This window comes from Neomonachus schauinslandi, chromosome 5 (genome assembly GCF_002201575.2).
Source record: "Neomonachus schauinslandi chromosome 5, ASM220157v2, whole genome shotgun sequence".
NCBI classification, from domain to species: Eukaryota; Metazoa; Chordata; class Mammalia; order Carnivora; family Phocidae; genus Neomonachus; species Neomonachus schauinslandi.
This window is the reverse complement of record NC_058407.1, coordinates 115084818-115108006: the sequence shown is the minus strand read 5'-3', so window position 1 is coordinate 115108006 and position 23189 is coordinate 115084818. Positions and strand designations below refer to the sequence as shown.

At 45.9% G+C, this 23189-nt stretch overlaps 1 protein-coding gene across 4 annotated transcripts in view; it reads left to right on the top strand.

Moving 5' to 3' along the window:
• The window catches only part of KIAA1217 (KIAA1217 ortholog), a 285820-nt gene that overhangs the window by 135914 nt on the left and 126717 nt on the right, over positions 1–23189 (top strand). For all 4 annotated transcript variants that reach the window (XM_044915528.1, XM_044915530.1, XM_044915529.1 and 1 more), the window contains exon 3: positions 13836–14034. In XM_044915528.1, the coding sequence (XP_044771463.1) occupies positions 13836–14034 (199 nt within the window). The remainder of the gene's footprint in view (positions 1–13835; positions 14035–23189) is intronic.

The following is a 23189-nucleotide window of genomic DNA, read 5'->3' as shown; positions in this document are numbered from 1 at the left end:
CATTCAGAAACGTGTGTGTGTGTGTGTGTGTGTGTGTTTTAATTGTGAGAGTTAATATTAAGGTGAACACTAATTGCATGCTTGCTTCCAAATATTTCATTTACTTTCCACAAATTGAGCTGTGGAATGGGCAGCGATGCAGTGGTAAGTCAGAGATCATGGCACAGTCCTCTAAAGAGTGGGGCTCTCCATCAGGACCCCCTCCTCCCCAGCTTGCTTGAGGCACAGTAGTCATGGCTGTCGAATAGAAGCTATATCATTCGGATTACCTCAGAGCACTATGGCTCTTCCTTCCCTCAGCTCCACGTCCAGTGTCGGGTCCAGACCATTTTACTGATGTGCATCTTAATAATGAAAATGAAAGGAACAGACACATTCATTTAGAACTTACTATGTGCCAGCCACTGTTCCAAGTGCTTTACAAGTACGAACTTCTCACAGCAACCCATGGGGTGGGCATGCTGTGGTCCCCATTTTACAAATGGGGAAACTGAGGCACAGAGAGGTTAAATTACTTGCCCAAGGCCACATAGTTCTAATAAATAACAGAGTTGGGATTTGACCCCAGGCAGTCTGGTCCCAGAGCCAGCTTTCAGCATATTCCTTATTTACCCACAATGCTCTTGTCCTCTAGGTCATGATGGGTCAGTTTAGAACTGAAAAGGGTGGGGAGAGTTTCCAGTGCTTACATACTTAGCTTGGTGTTGGACACTGTGCCGACTCACCCTTTGGCACATCACCATCCACATCCTTTTTGTCCCCCAAGCGTGGCCTGTTTCTTTCTCGTCTCCTGAGCATGCACAGGTCTGAAGCGTTTGTTCCAGGCTGTGAGGCCTTCAACTTGCAGTGCTTAGGAAGACTGGCCTTTGTACAAAAGTGGTCTCCTTCCCATTTAGTCAGCCTTCAGTGACCACACTAACTTCTTCACCTTTCCTTTTTTTTTTTTAAGATTTTATTTATTTATTTATTTATTCGTCAGAGAGAGAGAGAGAGAGAGAGAGCGTAAACAGGGGGCGTGGCAGAGGGAGAGGGAGAAGCAGGTTCCCAGCTGAGCAAGGAGCCCAATGCAGGACTCGATCCCAGGACCCTGGGATCATGACCCGAGCTGGAGGCAGACGCTTAACCTACTGAGCCACCCAGGCGCCCCCGTTTTCACGTTTCTATAATTTCTGTAGCTCATCGAAAAGAGAGGTAGCTTGATTCTTTCCTTGCATGCATGTTGTGCAGTAAATAGGGGTGCAGACAGGGAGGAGAATGCCACGTGGCTCCTCCCTACAGCTTTATCGGCCACCATCTTTCACTGTGCCTTTCTACTTTCAGAACAGAGATTTGACTTCACAATGTGGGATTCTCCATCATAAATCGTGCAGAGTTTGGGGTCCACCTCACTATTCTTTTTTTCTTACGCTTAAAACCAATTTTCAGCACCAACTTTTTTTTTGATCTATCAGCCAATAATGGGATATTTGAGAATTTTTTCAAGGGCTTTTTTTTTAAGCATTTATACACAAGTTATAATGACAGTAGTGTATTTTGGAGGACCGGGATGTGTAATAGGTTTGGAAATTGATGTTCTTCCTCTCTGGTAGAGGAGTCACGCTCGGCCTCTGAGGATGTCAAATTCTCCATTTGGAAATTGGAAGTAACCATTTACCCACATCAGGCAGGGTGGCCACAGAAAAAGGTTGGTCGCATTCTCTCACACAGGGCCCCACAAGCCAAGGGACCCCCGCAGGACCGCATCTAGAACCACCCTCATTTATAGTTGACAGATTCCTGTGTATTACTTTTCAGTGACCCCTCACCGCAACTACATCAAGTAGATATTCTGATTATTTTGTAGGAGAGAGAGCCTTCACATGGGGTTGCACTGTCCGTGCATAGCAGGATTAGAGTCTGCGCAGATTCCGTAAGAATAGTGTGATAAAAAGGAAAGGGGTCTCATGCTAAATCTTGTCTTCCATCTTCCCAAACCCTGACGTGCTCTCCTAGGGCAGCTCTAGAGGAAAAAAAGAACCTTTAGCCTGAAGCTAGAACTTTCAAAGGTCTTTTTTCGTTCCAGGTGTGGTGGTGGTGTGATGGTGTGTGTGTGGGTGTGTGTGAATGTCAGTTGGAAAGTTTCAGCAAATCCTCCTTTCAGGATGTCTCAAGAGGGTCTGGCCACAAGCGCAAGCATGGCGGCCTCAGGCACCCCAGAGATCCCCCCCAGCCCCCCTCCCCGCCCCGGCTACCCGGGGCCTTCCTCCCAGTGGCAGGGGCACTTCACATCTCCCAGGACAGGCCCAGGGAGGGGCCTCGGCTAGCAGGGAAGGCCTCTTTGGTTCCCTAACAGCACAGCTCAGCTGCAGGGGCCCCACTGCAACCTGGGCCTGGGGCTGAACCTACAAATGGCTTTGTTAGGAGGCCTTCTCTGGGGCCTGCTTAGCGCTCTGTGTTGTGCTGGTTGTCTTCTACTTGCAGTTTCAAAGCCTGCTAGCAGGCCCCTTCCCTTTCATCACCATAATAACAGCAGGCCTGACTTGGACACCTTTTATCCTGAAGCCTTTTAAGTGCATTCCTGGCTCTCGGAAGTATAATGGCATCTGCTGCTTCACTCAGGCTTCTCCTGGAAAGGACGGCAGGAGCCCCAGCCTGTGAAACGTGTGTGTTTATAAGGCACACCTTCTTGTTGCAGAATAAATCGGGAGAGAGAGAGACTGAGTGATTGATTCAAGGCAGCTTGCGATAAGGAGACCTCTACCTTAGGTGGATAAATTAAAATCCAGAGGCAAAACCTCAGAGCAGGACGAGACAAATGTAGGCGTACAGCGAACTGTGATTGGCTTGAACATTAAATTTACCGTCAGCCTTTCTGATATATGCGACATTTTGTATATGTTCTACATCCTTCTCGTGATGGCGCAGAGTACTACTTATCACTCCTTCAGGAGATGATTCCTTGTTTGAAATTGTAGACGTACCATGCTTTCGGAAGAGGGGCATCCATCCACGTAATAGACAGGGCCCACAAGGAAACAGCTGTATTCTTCAGTTAGCCTTTTATTTTCTGTCAACTCCTTCACGAGGAAAGCAGGACACTGAATAAGAATTGCAGGAGTGTGTGTCTGAAAGGGGTTGGGGGCTGAGCTAACGAGATCCGGATTTGGAGCTTGCTGATGGTGTAACTTTCTATCCCCATGGAAGAACGCTGAAGACACAGGGAGGCTAGCTTGGCCTTATCTTCTTTTTTTTTTTTTTTAAAAGATTTATTTATTTATTTGAGAGAGCGAGAATGAGAGAGAGTACATGAGAGGGGGGAGGGTTAGAGGGAGAAGCAGGCTCCCTGCCGAGCAGGGAGCCCGATGCGGGACTCGATCCAGGGACTCCAGGATCATGACCTGAGCCGAAGGCAGTCGCTTAACCAACTGAGCCACCCAGGCGCCCCGGCCTTATCTTCTTTCAAAACTTTTGGTCTCATTCCGGCTTTGGAGGGAGGTCCGAGAACAGCCAATTCAAGGCGTTGCTTCAGAAAGTGAGTCTGGGTCATATAAAAGGTAGGACACCAGGCAGGCAGGTGGCGGGTTGGCCTCTAATCCTCAAAGTGGAAAAGGCTGCCCCCCACACTGACCCGGCGAGGGGCCCATGGCCCATCTGCGGGGTAACTGGTTTTAGCTACTCCTCCTAGGCACAGACAGCTGTCTTCAAGGAAAAAAATGAGAAACAGATCATCTACGTACTATGAAGGGGTTGAAATGTAGAAAATATTCAAGAGACTGTAAAACATGGCTAAAACGTCAAATTTACCTGGAGTCCCATTTTAATCAGAGCTTTAAAGTTAAGTTATGGTAATGGTGTCAGAATGACAGATTTGGGGGTGGGGGGAGCTAACAGATGTGAGAATCTTGTCTCCTTAAAAGGTAAAGCACATTATCTGCATGTCCAGAATGTAATGGATGGCTTTTGGCTCTTCTTCCTTAGCTGTAATCTTTTTTGGAAGTGGAAATCCATGCAATTCTGGATTCCTGCATAATTTTGCATGGCATGAAAATGAAAATGTGTCTTCATTCCCTGTGTTTCCCCCATGAATTCCTGTCCTAATTTCAGGGGCCATCTAGAAGGATGAGTCCTTCTACCTGGAACCTCATCATACGGAATACGCTTGAGAAGACAGGAATGAGCAGGAGTATCTTCGGGTCACCACAGACAAGAATGTTTCTGGATTCTAAATGTTTTGTGAAATAGTCTTCTCTTCCTCTGATCTGCTCTTTAAAAATACGCTTATTTAATAATTTTCTGATTTGCAAAAGCAGTCTATTCTCATTTTGGAGAAGTAAGGAGGAAAGTATGTTACTCGTGATACTACCGTATAAAGAAATCCAGTGCTAATATTTGGGTATATTGCTTCCATTTCTCAAGTTATATGTAAAAAAAAAAAATCCTTAAAAGACCCTGATTATGACTGTATAATAGTCCATGGTTTGGTTCCATGGTAATTTGTTAGGCTTCCGTGTGACTCTAGGTTTACTTAGCCTCTATTTCAGATGTCATCTATACAGGTCTGCTCCCCAACCCTCTCGTGCAGGAAGTACCACCTTTCTAATTTTTGCATATCAACTTAATCTGGCTTGGCTTCAGCAATTATTGAGAAATTTATTCTCATCACTTTGGGGTCATAAATCCTAAGGAGAGCATGTAGTCCCATAAAACTGGGTGAGGTTTTGGAGTCTCCTGGGACTCAGTAAACGGCCTTCTAGCAGTCCGTCTGCAGGTGGGCTCATGGGGCTGTCTGCCAAGCCTCCTAAGCGTGGGCACCGGTTTCAGCCACTCTAAGCATGCCACACATCCATCCTGCCCAGTGGGGCCACTCCTTGTAAACGGAATCCAGGTCTCCACAATTTGAGGAACACCATGGCCATCACCACCACCACCAGCAGCAACAACAAAACTAGCATTCTCTAGCTGGCCCTGCAAAGTCATTCACTCCCTTTTTCCTGCCCAATTAGCAACCTTCCTCCTCTCCCATTGCGGGGTGGGAGGACCCCACCGTATTCACTTTCCAAATGTCTTTACCTCCTAAGCCTAATCTAGGGAGAGGGTCTTCCTGGTGGCCTCCGTAGCATAAAGATACTGTTAACAGACCTTCCCCTGGGAAGACCTTAGGACACAAAGGCTTGGCAGTTGTTTCAGGAAATAAGGGTTAGGATTAGAGGTTCCATGATTTTTTGTTTGTTGCTGACAACTATGAGGACACGATAAATTAATAATATCTCAAAAGAGTCATCAGACACAGAAATAGCTTGATTTCGAGTATCTATGTGGTGTGGTGCTTCCTTGAATAATGAAGAAGCATCCTTTTCTGCACCGGGTGCCCTCGTCCTTTGTTTCTTGGTATCTGTAGAAGGGGCTTTGCATGGTGGGAGGGGGTTGGCGGAGGGGTTCTGCGTGGCTTGCCGCATGGGTGCCTGTGGCCGGCTCCAGACCGGAAGGCAGTGGGCAGTGACTACTTGGCATCACTGATCACTGCCTTTTCACCTTTGTGATCTGATAATGAAGTAACACACACAGGGAAGGAAAATGTGGAAACAAAAAACACAGTTGTACTTTGCTCAACTGCTGAATGGTCTGATTTTCCTCCAGACCAAACAGCTTTCTGTTTTCACAGGTGAAAATCATGAAAAATGTCTGGGTACTCTTTCGGTGGAAAGAGGGAGGAAGGGGCTGAAATACTACCCTTGAAGAAACAGAGTATAAACTGAGTTTATCAAGGGGAACTCATCAAAATAGATCCCCGAGAAAATGCTGTCCCCCATTGTCCAAGCTGAGGAAGGGAAATACTGATTTTCAGAGCTAAACTTGAGACAGGAGAAACTTCTGAGAATCTCAGGTATGCACAGTTGGGTGTTGGCATTAAAGTGGGGTTTGTGCCGATCTGTCTTTCTGGTTGTGAGGCCCAGGAATTCCTGATTACGGGTAAAGCTGGGGTGTGTCCACACGCGCCTTGCATGGGACACAGGTATGCACTAAACAGTCAATTGTGTGTGTTTATACTCATAGCAGGACCATGTACTGCTTGCACTCAAGCTTTATATTAAAAATAAAAGCTGATTTCTTCTTCTCTAAGTCTTTAACACCAGACCCACCCAAAGGTTTCACCGTTGTTATAAAACCAAGTAATTCTAGTATTATGGTGCTTACATCCACCTGTCATCTAGAACAGTGGATGTCCTCTGTCTATTCCCCAGGTTGGCCATCAGCAGAAGAATGACCCTGAGGAGAGAGTGGCTTGGGTTTTGCTTCTCTGGCCATCTGCCACAGAAGTGGGAAGGAGCCAAGAAGCCTTGCAGAGCCCAGGGCCTGCTGCTTCTGAAACGCACCTGGCTCTGGGTCCCAGACTCAGCTGAGAGTGGCAGGTGGGCCACCTAAAGGGAGAGGATGTCAGCCTAGACAGATGCAGCCACCTGCCTTGGGTTTATGTAAGGACGGAGGCAGGATGGAAGCCAGGTATGCCTAGGAGAGCTCTTGTCATTCTCCCCATCCCCAGGCCCAAACCCAGCAGAGGCTTTAGAATTTGGAAACAAGGAGGGGCGCCTGGCTGGCTCAGTCAGTGGAGCCCGCGACTCTTGATCTCAGGGTCGTGGGTTTGAACCCCATGTTGGACATAGATATTACTTAAATGAAAGAAAAGAAAAGCATTTGGAAAAGAAAAGGATTTGGAAATGAGAGGCAAAGAAGAGAGGCAAGGGACTGCACAGTGGTTTGTAGAAAGGACTCTAAGCAAAGGAGACGCTTAAACTTAGTGACAGCTCCTAATTCTCCTGAGGCCAATGTGGAGCAGGGATGATGGAGTAAACAGAAGTCCAGGGACGATCCATTGTTGTTAACTTATAATATTTTGCTCCTTGAATCTCTCACAAGAGTACCAAACAACTGGAAAGTTCTCTTCAGTTGAAGTCAGAATTTTAACTAGGTTTGAGTCGAAAGCTTCCTAAGTACAAGAAATGGGATTAAAGTGTCTGACTATCGTGATTAAATTAACCGTTTCAGTTAATGAGTACGGTTAATCCTTGAACAACATGGGGGTTGGGGACGCCAACCCCCCACACAGTCAAAAATGAGCGTATAACTTTTGACTCCCCCAGAACTTAACCACTAAGAGCGCACTATTGACTGGAAGCTTTGCGCTAACAGTCGAGTAACACATGTTCTGTATGTTACATGTGTTATATACAGTGCTCTCACGATACAGAGAAAAGAAAATGTTATTAAGGAAATCATGAGGAAAAGAAAATACACTTACAGCACTATATCATATTTATCAAAAAAATTCGGGAGTAAGTGGGGGTCTGCCTTTGGCTCAGGTCCTGATCCTGGGGTCCTGGGGTCAAGCCCCACTTCAGGCTCCTTGCTCAGCGGGGAGTCTGCTTCTTCCTCTGCCTGCCACTCACCCTGCTTGTGCTCTCTGTCTCTCTCTCTCACACACAAGTAAATAAATAAAAATCTTTAAAAAAAAAAAAGTCAACTGTATTAGGATAATGAGTCATCGCAGATACATTCGCACGTGAGAAGCGTCTTATTTCCGAATCCTCTGTGGAAATTGGAAATTAATTAGAATGAGGCAGAACTTCAGCAAGGCAATGTTGAGTTTTGTTTTCAAAAGATAACATAATTTGAAGTGAAGTGTATAAGCTGGCTAACCAGACACCTCACGGTTCCCGACAGCTACCATATTACGTAAAGCTACATTTGCAGGCTTCGTGTTTTGGACCTCAGCGTTTCAATTTTCACTTTAAGGGTTCCAAAAAATGGGAATGGAAACACATCATCAGTGCCTCTAGCTTAACCTTCCTTTTCTCTTTGGCTTTGGTTTCCAAATACCAACAGCATTGCGAAGAATAAGAATAAATTTGATCTCCTAGTACAGCATAACATTAGCTCATGGCAAACATTTCAGCAAATATTTGTTCATGATGATAAAATGCAAGTATGGCAGTCTTTTAAAAATTAATGCGGTGCAACTATGTTGCATGCACTTGCCGATAGAAATGTAGAAACCTCGATCCTCATGCTATAGCTAAGCTGCATATTTCTACCAAGCAAGTGCAATAGGGTAGATAATTTGAAAGAAATACTACGACCTGGGTCACGTGGCTTTTTTCTTCTTTGTGTGGTGTGTATGTCGAAGTTACGAAATCTTTGTCCTTAGTCCGTAGACTCGACTTTAACACTGACTGTCAGCTCTGGAATCCTACAGACGTGGCCCCAGTTCCTTCACTTGCTAGAATTTCAGGCAAGTTGCTTAAACAATCTGTTTTCTCATTGGCGACCAGGATCATGAGTTGCGGTGAGGTTTAAATGAGAATCCCATATGTCAGTCACAGAGCGGCAGGCTCTCTCCCCTTACCCCTTCATTAGGAGGAGAATCTTCCGAGAGGACCAGTCCACACATGCTGCAGATGAAGCAGAGGGGAGACCTGCATGAGGCCTATTACCCCAGCATCTCCTGGTGGTAGAAAGCCCTCTTGGAAGAAAGGAAGGCTGGAAAGGATGAGGGGAGTTCAGGTGGCCTGGTTTACACAAACCACCCCTTGGGGTGCATGACCTCAAAGGAATTCCTGTTTGGGTTTATAGGTTTGGGGGTCACCTGGGGATTTGGGAAAAACATCTAGAAAGTTGTGATGGAAACAGGAGATGGGTTGGTATCCTGGGTCCCCATGAAGCGCGGAGGGAAATCCAGCCTTCCAAACCCTTGAGTCCTGCTCCCGTGGCTCACGTAGCATTGCCACCATTCCTGGTGCCACGTGTTTTCCCCAGGGAGGGGCAGCTCTCCGCTCAGCAGCTTGGGGCAGAGGCTCCAAAAGCCATGCTGGGTGGACAGTGCCTGACGGAGAAAAAGGCTTCACCTGAGCCAAAATGAGAATAGCTCCCAACGTAAAGACTTTTTTATTAGATCAAATCTGAAATTGTGTGAGTATCCCACCCCCCTTTTTTGCTAATTAAAATATCTCCTTTCCCATGTAATAATGATACCGTACACAGTAAAACTTTCAGTAGAGAGGACATATTTGGGTGCCCCCAACTTTGCAAAATACCATGTTAGTAACCCTACATCGTAATACCCCCCATAATTTTTTTTTAAAGATTTTATTTATTTATTTGAGAGAGAGAAAGAGAGAGAGAGCAGGAGAGGGGGGAGGGTCAGAGGGAGAAGCAGACTCCCTGCCGAGCAGGGAGCCCGATGCGGGACTCGATCCCGGGACTCCAGGATCATGACCTGAGCCGAAGGCAGTCGCTTAACCAACTGAGCCACCCAGGCGCCCACCCCCCATAATTTTTTAAAGAGAGTTTCATCTGTGAAATACGTGTATTATTGCTAATATTATAAATGTGCCAGCATCATAACAGCCCAAGGCGGGGAGCTGTTAGAATGGGTCTGTGTCAGTGATGACTTGCTTACAAGGCACAAAGTCATCTCAAACCAGTTTAAGAACAAAAATGGAATTAATTGGAAGGAATTCATGGGAAATGCCCCTCAGTGTGCTGGAATCCGGAACTGGGCTGCCCAGTGGCCCAGGTAGCTGCTCTCCATCTTCCAGGTCATGGGGATCTCTCATCTCTGTTTTCCTGAACGGATCTGCTCCATCTGTCCTCTGTATTCTTTCTGTTTCACGTTCCCTGTCCATATCAGCCATGACTTCATATGACCTCACATAAAATAGCTCCTCTGTCCCAGGTCTCCATTTTTCAGGGAGACAATATAATGGGTCCAGTCAAGATCAGGTGTGGCCACTGCTTGGTCCACTCAGCTCCAACTGGGCTGGGCGCGGGTGACTTTGCACTTAACTGCTCAAACCAGTATACGCTTGAGAGTAAAAGGGGGTCTCTCCTAATAATGGCCCTAGGACAACAGGTCCAAAATTAGGAGTGTCCCGGTTAGCTGCAATGTATGCCCTCCCCGCCCACCGCCATATGGGACATGGGGCTTCAGGGGTTTATCCAAGTGGGCAGGGAGGAATTCCACAGAGAAGGAGGACATTGTTTGGGGGCGGGAGCTCTTTGAAAGATTGCTGAGCATCAATCAAATAATAAAAGTGAAGCTTTTTCACGTATTCGGTATTACTAAAGAGGTTAGCAGGAGGCAAAATCCTGCCCCAAGGTTGCCTATAGGAAGAGACAACTTGGTATTCCACTGATTTGGACGATGTATCTGTTAGCTCAGCTGAGAGACAGGGGAAAATGTCCCTTGAGAGGCCAGCAGTTGTCCCACGTTCTCCTCCTGGGTGCCCCCCAGTGCACAGAGACCTGAGAACATGGGTGTGTGACTGCTCAGTTCACCCATGTTCTCCCCTCCTCCTGATCCACCCTTCAGTTTCAGCAGTCCTGCCCCCAAATCCCTTCTGCGCTCACGGTGACACACCTCTTAGCTCTTTTGTCCAACTCTTAATGCGTGTGTTATCCTCGGCCCCAAAATACACCTTCAGTGCATTAGGAGCTCAAGAACCCTATGCAGCGCTTCTAACCCCGGGAGCCTGGCACTGTGCTGAGTGCAGAGTCCCTGTTGCAAATGCCTTTTGCATTTTCTTTTCTCATATAGCAAATCACAGGGTACTGACATTCGTTACTATCAGCAATTTCCACTGTCTCTTCTCTGCACTATATGATGTCTCAGCAGCAAGCTGGCTTCGGGGCATGGGACTCTGTGAGGAGACTGCTAATCTGCAATGATAGTTTGCAGGGGGAAAGTGAATGACACGGAAAAAAAGAGGGGAAATTTATATTTGGAACGAAGTAGCTGTGTACAGGAAGTTAAAAAAAAAAGATTAGCCAGTACAACTCTATTTTTATACATATTACCACCACGGTGACCCTGAACGAGAAGCAGAAATTTGATTCTGACTCTCTTCAAGGATTATTGCCTTTTGCAATGGAAAATGACAACTCATCAAATGTATCATATCTGCCGTGGGCTGCAGAGATGACCAAAACGGCAGAGGCCAGGAACGTGGCCCTGTTGTTTAAAGTAATATTATTTCTTGGCTATTTTGCTAAGATGAGTGCATAGTCTTTTTTTTTTCTTAAAGGCAGAATGAAGACATCTTCCCTTGATACTCTGCTGAATGTAGCAACCAGGTAGCTGCTTCATTGAAGACCCTGTGAATTTACCTAGATCTCGATGGGCCAGGCAGTGATGGAGGGATTTTTCTAGTCAAGTAATATGTTCACCGAGTGCCAAAGCCCAATCCCAGTCTTTATTACAGAAGCAGACTTAATGGAAAATAAATCTGAGAATCAACCAGTTTTGGGGGCTTGCACAGAAAAATTAACCCGAAGAGACAGTTTAACTGTTAATGGGTGTCCTTTCTGGCATGTAATCTGAGCTGAGAGTTTCCTAAGGAACAACCAGGTTGATCCTCTCCCTGAAGCCACATCCCCCACTTAAGGGAGTGCACAGATCTATGCACTCTGACCCTTTTCCAGTTTTCCTCTGTGGAAAGGTCCTGAGAGCTGTAGCCAGGAGCGAGGTTATAGATAATGCAATAGTGCTCCTGCCAAGAGAGTCTCCTTGTACTCTCAGCAAAAGAGAGGGGAAAGGAGCTGATCATTCTTTCCATAAAAGGGTTCCCTGGTATATCAGGTTACATATTTTTCAGTGTGCCTTGTTCCAAAAATCGTTAAGAATTTCAAGACAGGGGCACCCGGGTGGCTCAGTTGGTTAAGCATCCAAATCTTGATTTTTGGCTCAGGTCATGACCTCAGGCTTATGAGACTGAGCCCTGCATCGGGCTCCGTGCTGAGCATGGAGCCTGCTTAAATCCTCTTTCTCTCTCCCTCCCTCCATCTTCTCCTCTCCCTCCCTCCCTCTCTCCTCTTCCCCTCTCAAAATGCCCCCCCAACCCCAAGTACTCTCTCACTCTCTAAAATAAAAAGAATTTCAAGACAGCCCAAGTAGAGCCTGAAGCCAAGCACAGAACCCTTTCAAGCATGGGGCATAGGTGGTGCACCCACAGAGCTCCTCCTGCCTTGAGAGTTAAATGGTGCTTAACTTCAAAATGCAGTGGCCTCCTTAGGAAGACTTAAAGAAATTAAGGAATGCAAACAAACCAAAAAACTAGCTACCATGGACTGCCTGTAGCCCAGCACCAGCCCCTCAGCACCTTTGGCATCTTACTTAGTAAGAGAAAACTCACCTGCCTGATTCATTCCGATCAGTTTGCCTTCCAGAAGGTGCCTGGGATCAGGGAATGCCAGACACAGTGGGCAGTCCGAGAGGGGAGAGCTAAGATCACGTGTTCGTTCAGCCTAATCCCCTACTTTCACTGACTCCCTTTCTCTGACCTTCCACAGGTATAATCTCTGACCCCCACACAATAGCTCGAGTGATCCTCTAAAAAATGTATCTGATCCTGGCCCCCCTCACCTCTTGCCCTGCCTCAGATACCTCCTTGGAGTTCTGGTACCTTAGAATTCAGTTGAGCACCCTCACCTTGACTCCAGGTCTGTGAGATCTGATCTCTGTTGGACAAGCCCCTGCAAGCCTCCACTGCTTGCCACTTCTTTATTCATCGGGGACTTTGCACTTGCTGTCCCCCCCACCTGGAATGCCTTTCCCTCTCTTTATCCCTCCCTCTGGCTTACCCCCTCCTCCTAGCTTACCTTTTTCTTGAGAACACAGTTTCCGGGTCTTCCCAACTCTCCACTCAAGCACCCCATCCCCGCCAGTCGGGGTTAACACACTCTCACCACACCTTCGCTTTGTCTTCGGTGTTGGTCCCTTGACTAGACTGTGAGCACCAGGAGGGCAAGGCGACGCCTGTTTTTTGCATCTTTCTGGCCCCAGTACCTAGCGCAGTGCCTGGAACATAGCAGGGCTACTCAGTACGTGTCTGTTGGAAGGATGAATGGATGTACCCACACAGTCCCTACTTTACACTTCTTTATCCACTATCTTGTGTTATTTTGTGCTCTTCACTAATTGCACCAATTAGCTCTGAAACTCGTTGCCAGCAGGCAACCTGTTGTCTGTTTTTCTCCATCTCCCACAATGCTCAATCAGTAGTCCATGTTCAAGGAATGTTCTTGACGTTGAATGATCTTGACATGAATGATCATGAGCATTTTACACATGAAATTTCTTGCCATTACAGTATGTATAACTTAAGAATTCAGTTATGTGTCGTGTGTGTGTAAGTTATTCTAGATACTTTTTTAAAAATTTTTTTATTGTTATGTTGATCACCATACATTACACAATTAGTTTTAGATGTAGTGTTCCATGATTCATTGTTTGTGCATAACAAGCTAGACATAATCTTACCTATGGGATTTCTGGCTCGAAGGAAGAAATTCAACTGTGATATAAATGTCTCCGTACAATCTTGGTTTACTGATTTTGGAAACAGTCTTGATGTAAGACTTTGAAGGACCGGTTGTATTCAGTTTACTGTGGTGTGAGTGCCTCATCCATTTAGGTATATATAAACGTGCACAATCCCATCTGTTGTCATAACAACTGTTAAAATTTGTCGGGCCAGAGGAATTGATTTGCCATCATTCTTTCCTATGGTGTGGCTTGTCCTCAACTGCTTGTTCAAGCTGGTATTGGTACAGTAGATGCGCAGTGATAAAAATCTTAATGGAATACTCAGGGACAATATAGGTTTTTTTTTTTTTCTGGTAACTTTCACAACTGATACTTTGACCCACTGGATCTTCAGTTTTCTGTGTCCAGTCCTTCTGACGGATTTTTCCCCTGCCATATTGTTTGCCCAGATTGGCAGAGCTTGATGGCATTGAAAATAATTTTCAGCATAATTCATAGTCATTTATTTTCCTACTTTTCTTTCACATGCCTTTTGCAGACAAGAAGCCCCAAACTGTCTCATAGTCCCCAACCTCCCAATTTGGGCGACCCTGTCGAGCATTTATCAGAGACGTCTGGTGATTCTTTGGAAGCCATGTCTGAGGGAGAAGCTCCAAGTCCTTTTTCCAGAGGCAGCCGAACTCGAGCGAGCCTTCCCGTGGTGAGGTCGACCAACCAGACGAAAGAAAGATCTCTGGGTAAGCCTCAGAGGGCAGTTTCTGATGCCCCTTTTTTACTGCATGTATGTATTTTTATTCCCCTGCGCCCAAATGTTAATTAGATCTTGTGTTGTGAAAACGCAAGTGCTAAGAAATTTGACTAATTGAACATCACGCTGAAGAAACAGCACATCCAGGCTGTCTGTGGGGCTGGGCCCTGCGACTGTTAGTGAAAACCATAAACACAGGGCTATTCCCACCACCCACAGAAGGAGAGAGGGGCTTGGCATGCAATTTGCTACAGCTTTTCCTTTCAACAAGCTTTTAAGGAAAGCAGAAGGATTCTGTTGTTCTGCCATTACCACTTACCATTTTCTTTTTTTATATTGGAAATTCAATTTCTAGGTCACTTTGCTTTTTAAAAAATGTTTGGGCCCTTCAACAGAATGTACAGATCGTAAGGATTTAGACCTCTCTGCCGATTTCATAAGCTTAACCTGCTGTTTCAAGGTTCCAGTCCAGTACTTGTTGTTGCAGATAGATGGGGTCACGGGGTAGGAGGGGACAGGAACAGGATCAACCCACAGAAGGCTTCGGGGTTTGGCGCCTGCACAAGACAGCAAAATGATGCCACATGAAACCTAGCAAATGCCTTGCTTGAAGGGGAAAAGAGCAGCGAAAGCTTTGCGGGGAGGAATGCTGATTTTGTTCCCTTGGTTGAAGATGACAAGAAGACTGGTTGCAAACATTCTCCTAGCTGACCTTAAAAAAAAAAAAAAAAAACCCAAACCAAGAAACCCTTGAACTATTATTATTTGTATTATCAATGTGACATTTTAACATTAAATTTTATATAGATCCTTTTAGGTTAATAATCCAGGGTCCTCGAAGACAACCACAAAGAAATCTGCTTTTTTCTTTTCTTTTCTTGTTTTTTACTTTTTTGGTGGGGGGGGTTTTTGTTTTTTGAGGTCACATAGTTCGATGGTAGAAGTGGGCCTCCAGTTTCTCTTCGTCTCCTGTACAACTGAAGGAGTAGGACACACGGGTGCGCGATACCCCCGAGGAACATCCTGGGCCAGGACAGGGTCTACACCACACTAGCCCCAGGTTGGGGCGTTCCATCTGGATTCAACAGAGCTCTGTGCTCTCTTTGCCCCACTCAGCTTGCGAGAGCAGGAGCCAATCCGGGAGGGGAATTTCTCCTTTGTGCTTTGCAGGAAATGAGGGAGCTTTGGTCCCTGAAAAGATTGGCTGTGCTTTGCAAAATAAAATGAAGATAAGAATAAAAGCCGGGGTGCCTCCCTCCATCCCTGGGGATCACTGAGCTTGTGGGATAACGGCTCCTTTGTCTTGCCAGCAGGAGGTTCCTCCAGCAGCCGAGCGCGGCAGGCCATGCAGGTAGATCAGACAGTTCAGGAAGAAGCCTGGGGCAGAGAGGCTGCCAGAGCTGGTCGCAGCCTTGCCCTCGGGATTGCCGAGGGTGGCTGGTGTTTTCTCACCAAGTGGCTGCGCTTCTGCAGAGCTCTCGAGTTTTACTGAGCACACCTTGCTGTGCAAGTTCTCGTGAGCTCAGAGTCACAGCAGATTAAAAAAAAGTATCCAAGGTGCTTATTCTTCTAGCTCTGCGAGGCACTTTTGGGCCTGTGATTTTTATAACTCTTGGGTAGAAACGAAGGGATACGGCGGAGCAGAGAGGAGAGGAATGAGAAGTTTGCCCACACAAGAGGATCCATGGTTCCAAGAAATGAGGCTGGTGCGGGACCAGTGGGGTTGGCGCTGCCCTTGACCACCACTTTGTGGCCAATTCGGGAATGTCCTCCTAGCTGCACCTGGCCTTGTGGCGTAATTCAGTTGAGCCCGGATGGGAAATAAACAGGAAAGTGTGAGCCAGGGAGAGTCTAAACACAGTCTCCCTGCCAGGGGCCCTTGCTCAGCGTTGTGTTCTGGAAAACCCCGAGTGTGCCTGCATTTATTTAATATGGACACACAGGCTCCGGAGAAGAGCAGGCTCCCCAGCGAGCCCAGAACCAGGAGCAGTGGGTGCCCCCAGCAGTTACAGAGGAACACCACTATGACTCCACCTGCCCCAGGAGGGGGACTGAGCCACGACCTCCTGCACACCCACTGTCGCTGCCATTTGGAGGCCCCACGTCATTTTTGGGATCTGGTCACTGTCGTTTTCTGTTCATCGGCAGAATTGTAAGATCTCCCCCGAAGCTCTGTTGATCCTGTCTTTATTTAAAACTTTCATAGTTTGTTCATGATGGATTTTTGGCATTTAATTTAAAAAAAAAATCACATGAAACTACTATTTAGCTTGATGACTCACTTTTGGGAGGCCCCTTCAGTTTTGCACCTGAGACCGGGCTGCACTCTCCTCCTGCCAGTGGCTGACCCGTGTGTCACCCCGGGGGTAGCACACACCATCTGTATGGAGAAGGCGGTGCAGGGGGAAGGGGGGAGGGTGGGCACAAGGCGTTGTTCAGCACAGAGAAGTTAGACATCGCTGGTGTTTGTGTGACACTGTCCCTGCGTGCAGGATGTGCGCTGCCCATCAGGGAGGGGACTCTGGGACCGCAGGTCTGGCCAAGTGACAGCAAAACCCACAAGTCCTTTCCCAAGCCCAGGGCAAAGTTAGCCACTCTTGGAGGTTTACAAAGCAGAGAGCGAAGAGAGAAATGTGCTCAGGGTCTCCGATTCATAACATGAGCAGCTTCCAACGCTGTACCAGCTCCGTATGCTCACGTGATCCTGCCGTGGTGGCTTCCCCTCCCGCGCGACCCATCCGGAGCCCAGATGAGATCTTTCTCGGCGGAACTGACGCTGCATCTCCTTCCTGCTCTCTTCAGTGAAAATAGAGAAGATGAGGCGAGAGGAAGTCTACAAAATAAAGTCAAAACCGCTTTGCAGTAGAGTTTGGTTTTAGAAATCATTTCCATGGAAAAAAAAAAAAAAGGTCCTGCTGCTGGTAGGCCTGGGTCTTAATGATGGAGTCGTTGCCTTTTCATCATGACCGTCTTGGAAATGCCCGACTGGAACGCAACCAGCAGCAGGGGCTGGGGTCTGGCTGCTCCACAGTTGGCTTTGGGGGAAGGAGAGCCACAAGATGTTCCCACCCTTCTGTGTGCCCTCAGGAATTTGAAAATAAAACTCCTGTGAAAACAAGAACAGCAGTAACAACTTCCTCCTGGCTGCAGCCAGATGCCTTTGTTGACCGGATTCTGAATGCTTTGCTGTAGAAAAGAGACCAGCCCATACCAGCCCGGCAGCCAGAGGTGGTGCCATTCCATTTCTATAACAAATTGCTTCTTAAAGACTTAGCCTCGACGAACAAGAATGACTTTAAATGGCTCTGGAGGAATTCTAGACTAATTGAGGGAAAATTTTCTCGGTGCGTGTGAATTACTGAGCATCTCCGTTTCTGTTCCTCTATTCCAAAATGGTAACAGTGAGGGTGATCATTCTCTGAGAACGATTTGGGGGGTGGGGAGAAAGGTTCATGCTTGCCACAATCTCCCCTCCTGTGCACAAGAGTGAGTAGGAGGTACAAGTAAAAGATTGAGGAAACCGCCCCCATCCTGCAAAGCAGAAAGCCAAGAAGAGTTGGGGCAGAGACGCTAAGACTTGCATTTGAGGACTCAATGATTTGAGCATGAAGGGTTAGCCCTTGGACAGTTAAAAGAGAAATAATTTGAGACAAATGAAAAGAAACCTTGCTCTGTGGAATAAGTGCAACATTTATGGAATGTGTTTTCCTAAGCGCCAGGAGTGATTGAAATGTAATATAAAAACAAAAATTAACAGAAGAGAGTTTTGTGGCAGTTCAGTAGGTTTGGGGCACATTCCTGATCTTTTTGGCGTGTGAGCACAGGAGAGTATTTTCTCTAGCATGGAACCAAGTGGACAGGCATGAGTGGGCCCGATGGCTGACTGGCATTGCTCACTGCAGCCTTCCAGTGTGCCTTCCTTTCACTTCCGGAGCTGGAATGCAGAGTCATTCTAGAATGTCAAATGCGCTGCGTTCCCAAAGTAGGGACCAAGGCATTTGTGGAGGCTTTTGGATTTTCTTGGTCATTGTCCCAGGGTGTAGTCACTAAAACTAGCTTTGAGAGTCAAAGTGCAAGGCACCCATTTTTCTAGTGCCAAAGGGCACAAGTGGGTCTGATTCCCTGACCCTAGAATAGCTTCCTGCTCAAGGCAGCAAGGCTTTGGAGTTACAGAGGTCTAGGGAAGCAGGAAGCTTCCTCCTTGTCACAGGTTCTGCCCTGTCCCAGTTCTATGGTGAAAAGTCACCCCAATGATCGTGCAAGCCATTTAGCAAATCTGTTTTTGCTTAAAGTAGCCAGAGTCGGTTCAGGCTCTGCCACTGAAGCCTGCCTGATCCAAAGGAACTGATTGACTGTATTTGTAGACAGTGTAGTTCCACCTGTTCTGTGTGTTTCAGGAAATACAAAGACCGGTAGGTACAAACTGATGACTTCTAGAGACTTGGCAGTGAACTGGAGAATGACCTGGAGATACGGTTTTCCGACTATGTTTCTTAGAAGTGTAGAGTTCTGTGGTGTTTTCTCACGAAACAGTGCAGCTTTATATAAGATTTCATTTGAATATGAGCTATGCTAAACTGCTCACAAACACACACACATATACACAGGGTAAAAGCGTTAAATAGACCGGTGGCATGGGGGAAGGGAAAAAGGAAGGAATGATGAAGAAATTTCCTCTATACAACAGAAGTCCTTGAGTACTTTAATTTGGCTGTACTGGGTGACTCACAAAGATTGCCTCTTAGTTTGTTTGCACTCGATGTAACGAATGTCACGAAAGGTACTTTTTTGTAAACTGAATCGATCTTTAAGCAAAAAAATGGGTTTGCGGCTGGGAATTAGCCACAGAAAGGAATATTTCAGGAAATCCTCTGGTATAGTGAAGCATGGTTTTGCGATGCAAGTAATCACTCCCAATTTTCCTTTATAAACTTGGGTTGTCATATATGAGGTTTTCTGAAGGAAGGGAGTACACTTATCCAAGTTTACCCTCTTGGCTCTCATTTCATCCATAAGAAAGAATGTTCTTGCAAAAGATTACTGTGTAGATTCATGGTTGGTTTGTGCTTATTTTATTTTGTAAAAGATTTTATTTATTTGAGAGAGAGAGCACGCGTGCATGAGCGGGGGGAGGGGCAGAGGGAGACGCAGACTCCCCGCTGAGCAGGGAGCCCAGTGTATGTGGGGCTCGTCCCCAGGACCCCAAGATCATGACCTGAGCCAAAGTCAGACGCTTAACCGATTGAGCCACCCTTGTGCTTATTTTTAAAAAATAAAGTTCATCAGATGTCTTTAGAAATCTCTAGCTATTAACTCCTGGGTTGAAACCCTGTAATAGATTTCTCAGACTTTGAAGGAAGCATTAGTTAATAGGATACCTGAGGAGATTTAGGCCCTTGAACAGTATGTTGAGGGTACTTTGCAGACAGGAGGCTGGTAAGAAAAACATCAGCGGAGGTGAATAGAAGATGTGATTGCTTCTCAGGGTCAGAGCCCCCCCAGACCAGCACCATGATTCCCCAGGGTCTGTCGTTGGTTAGGTCATAACATTGAGGGGTCCTGCAGAAGACTTGGGATCTGCTGTTTCTGTTTCCCCCTGTACAGCTGGGGTTGCTAAACCTGGATTTGGCAGATCAGCTTCTTGTAAAGTTTACATAAAACATTTCGATACTGCAGGTGGAGCTATGGGGTTAGATCACTAGAAAGGTGCCTTCAATTTCCAGAGCTATTTCAGGAGCTCAACCTGCCAGTAAGCCGGTGTGAAATCTCTTTCTCTCTGCCACAGCTGTGATACCCCAGCCTAACCCACACACCTAGATGATGTTTTTGCTTTCTTTTCTGATGTAAAAAATACTCTTATTAAAAAAAAAAAAAAAAAACCTTCGTCAAGTTCCGTAAGGCAACCGAAGAAAGTAAGGCATGTTTTATCTGTTATTTATACCTCTCTACATCCAAAATAGATTTGATTTGGCTCATTCAAAGACAATAAAAGTATATAAGAACCATTAAAACAAGAATTAACACAAGTAGCAGTTGGGCTCAATATGTGTGCCAGAAAAATTAAGATGGGGATAATTGCCATAATTGCAGCCAAGACAAAAAAAGAAGATAAAAGGGGAAACGTAATGAGTCAAATGGATTCCATTATTTAAGAAGAGGTTTATACCAGCTCATTAGAAGGAAGAGTCTAAAGCATTATAACCCGAGAACTCCTGCATCTTAATGTTGTTAACAACATATTATGTAATAGACAGTTGTATTTAATAACAGTTGTTTTACAAAAAGGTTTTTTCATATAGTGACACCTTTATGTAAAATTTCAAAATCCCAGGACCCAGTATGAAGCCATGTTGTTAGAAGGCACATTTTCTTGGACTCTGTAGGTTTCTGGTGATCTAGTGTGATACACAGGGAGAGCTGATACAGTCTTGATAGTTGACCTTGCTCTTAGGTGATTGGCTGTTGACTACTCATTATCTCGTCAGGGTGGGTGACTGCAGCTGGAGAGGAAAATTTGAGGGGCAGGTCATTGTCGAAGGCTTGAATGACAAATGAGACTTAGAGAAGGAATCTCTCCCATCACTCCCATGGAGACAAAATTCCAAATTTTTAATGTGTCCTAATAACACTAGCTGTTACTCCATATTCTCTCCAGGAATGAGTTTGGGAGTATCTGGATTCAGGTGATGTATTCCAATGTGCTCCGCTATGGTTTGGTTGGAATAAAAGATGAGCCGTTCAGAGATGTTGCCTGAACTATGTTTGGGGGAAAAGATTTAGTTAATCCGTCTCATTTGTTTTCCACTGCCGTGAAAACTCAATGTAAAAATCTGTAGGCTCGGTCTCGCTATTTTTTTGGTAAATGCAAGATTCATTGCATACTTAAAAGTTTCTTGCCAAGTTCATTGTTCTTTAAAAACTGACTTTAAAATATAACCCTTTACATTCATCTCATTCTGTAAGAATTCCCACACAGTGTTTTGCACCAGCCTTTAAAGAATATTCTATGAAATACTAAAAACAATATTAAGATGCAAGCCAGCTTTCTGTCATACACCCAAGTAGAACTCCATCCTTGGTGCTGTCATTCTTGAAGTGGCCTCCAGAGGGCTGCCCGCTGACATCTGGAAACAGATTTTTGGCAGCTTCTTATATTTCAGGCAGTGTAAGAACATAGGAAGGTACCCCTTCTGCATCAATATAGCATAGACGTATGTCTCCTTGGGCAAAGGAACTGGGGAATTCCCATCCAGATTTCTTGAGTTAGCTCTGGGATATGGGATTGCAGCTAAACAGCCTCAAAGTCTGGAGATGATGTTCTGTGTGGACCACCAGTGGACTCACTCTCCATCCAGAAGCTGCTTTGGAACATGACAGCCAGCCCAGCGAGCCCCGAGGCACCACTATGATGATCTTTAGCTTCTTGTAGGTCTGAACCACTTTCCTAGGGGCTGTTATTGGCCGGATCGCTTCCCTGCCTCCCCCCCCGCCCGACCCCCTATATAAGAAGGGAAGGTAAGGACACAGACATAGAGGAAGACCATGCAAAGACACAGGAAGAAGGTGTCATCTGCAAATCAAGGAGAAAAGCCTCAGAAGGGAACAGCTCTGCGGACACCTTGATCTCAGACTTCCAGCCTCCAGAACTGTGAGAAAATAAACTTGTATGGTGAAGCCCCCCAGTGTGTGGGACTTTGTGATGGCCGCCTAGCAGCTGATACAGGGGCTTGGGAAACCCTTCTCTCCTTCCTACTTTTTTTCTCATTTGAGGGGACAGTCAGCCTTATGGCAGGTGCCACAAACTTTGTTTCTTTCTTCAAGACAGAACAATTAGGTTTGTCAAGTTTCCTGTCTTAGTTCGGTTTTATTTTAGCCTCTTCAACCTTTGCACAGTGCATTAACTTGGTTTCTCAGCATCGTAAGGAAAAATTGAAAAACCTTTGGTACCAGTTCAACTTATTGTTATTACTTTTCTGTTTGGCGTCTCCCGAACCCCATCCTCCAGTTTAGGAAATGAAAGTCATTTGACATCAAACTGATTTAACTGTATCTCATCAAGAAAAGCTCCTAATTTCATCACACTGAGTTTGAGTGCTTGAAAATTTGGCGAATGTCATTAAAAATGTTATTCCCACCAACTTTGCACTTCCAGAATTTTTCTAAGGTGTTAATTGGCTTTCAGACATCTCTGGCTACATGTCTCCCAGTAACGTAAAGCTAATCATGATCAAAATAAATCTTTCATTTTCTCCCCCCACGACTTTTGCTCACTTCCCAGTTTTTTCCCCCTTCCATTTATGTATTTATGCATTTATTAAGAATCTATTCAGTTTCTGGCACTGTTAAAGGTATCCTGGTGAGTTATTTAGAAAATATATGAAATCTGGTTCTTGTATTTGAGGGAATTTCAGTATAACTAAAGACACATGGTAACCATGTAAGGACTTTAAAATATACAGGCTGCCTCCCAGTGGTTCCAGAGGTCCAGTCTCCTTCCTTAGGAACTATGCCCATGCTACTCTCTCTGCCTGGGTCCAGTTCCTCACTCCTGGCACCCCCATATCTGCACGGCCCCCTCCACACTTCACTCAGACCTCTGCTCAAATGGGGCTCATCAGAGAGCCCTCCCCCGAGTAAGAGAGCACCCCCCCCCCGCGCTGGTCTCTATCTACTTACCCTCCAGCATTCTTTCTCATGACACTTCTCACGGAGGACAGTGGTTCTCAAACATTAGCGGCGACCTTGTGAAAACACACAGTTCTGGCTCTACTTCTTGGGTTTCTGTTTCAGTGGATCTAGAGCAGGACCCCAAAATTTGCAGCTCTAAACAAGTTCCCAAGGGCTGCTTCTGCTGCTGTGGATCACTGAATGAGGGTCATAGGATGCCCTAGGAGAGGTGGAAAGCATCATCACAGCGTAGCGCCACGTGAGAGCATTTTTTTTAAGCAGGCTCCACACCCAGCATGGAGCCCAACACGAGGCTTGAACTCAAGACCCTAAGATCAAGAGTTGGCCACTTAACTAGCTTGAGCCACTCAGGCGCCCCACATGAGGGCATTTTAATCAGTCTTCAATAAGGGATGGGAAGTAGTTGTTAGGAAAATATGGAGGCTTGCAGTGTCTCTCCTGGATAATGTCCTTAAA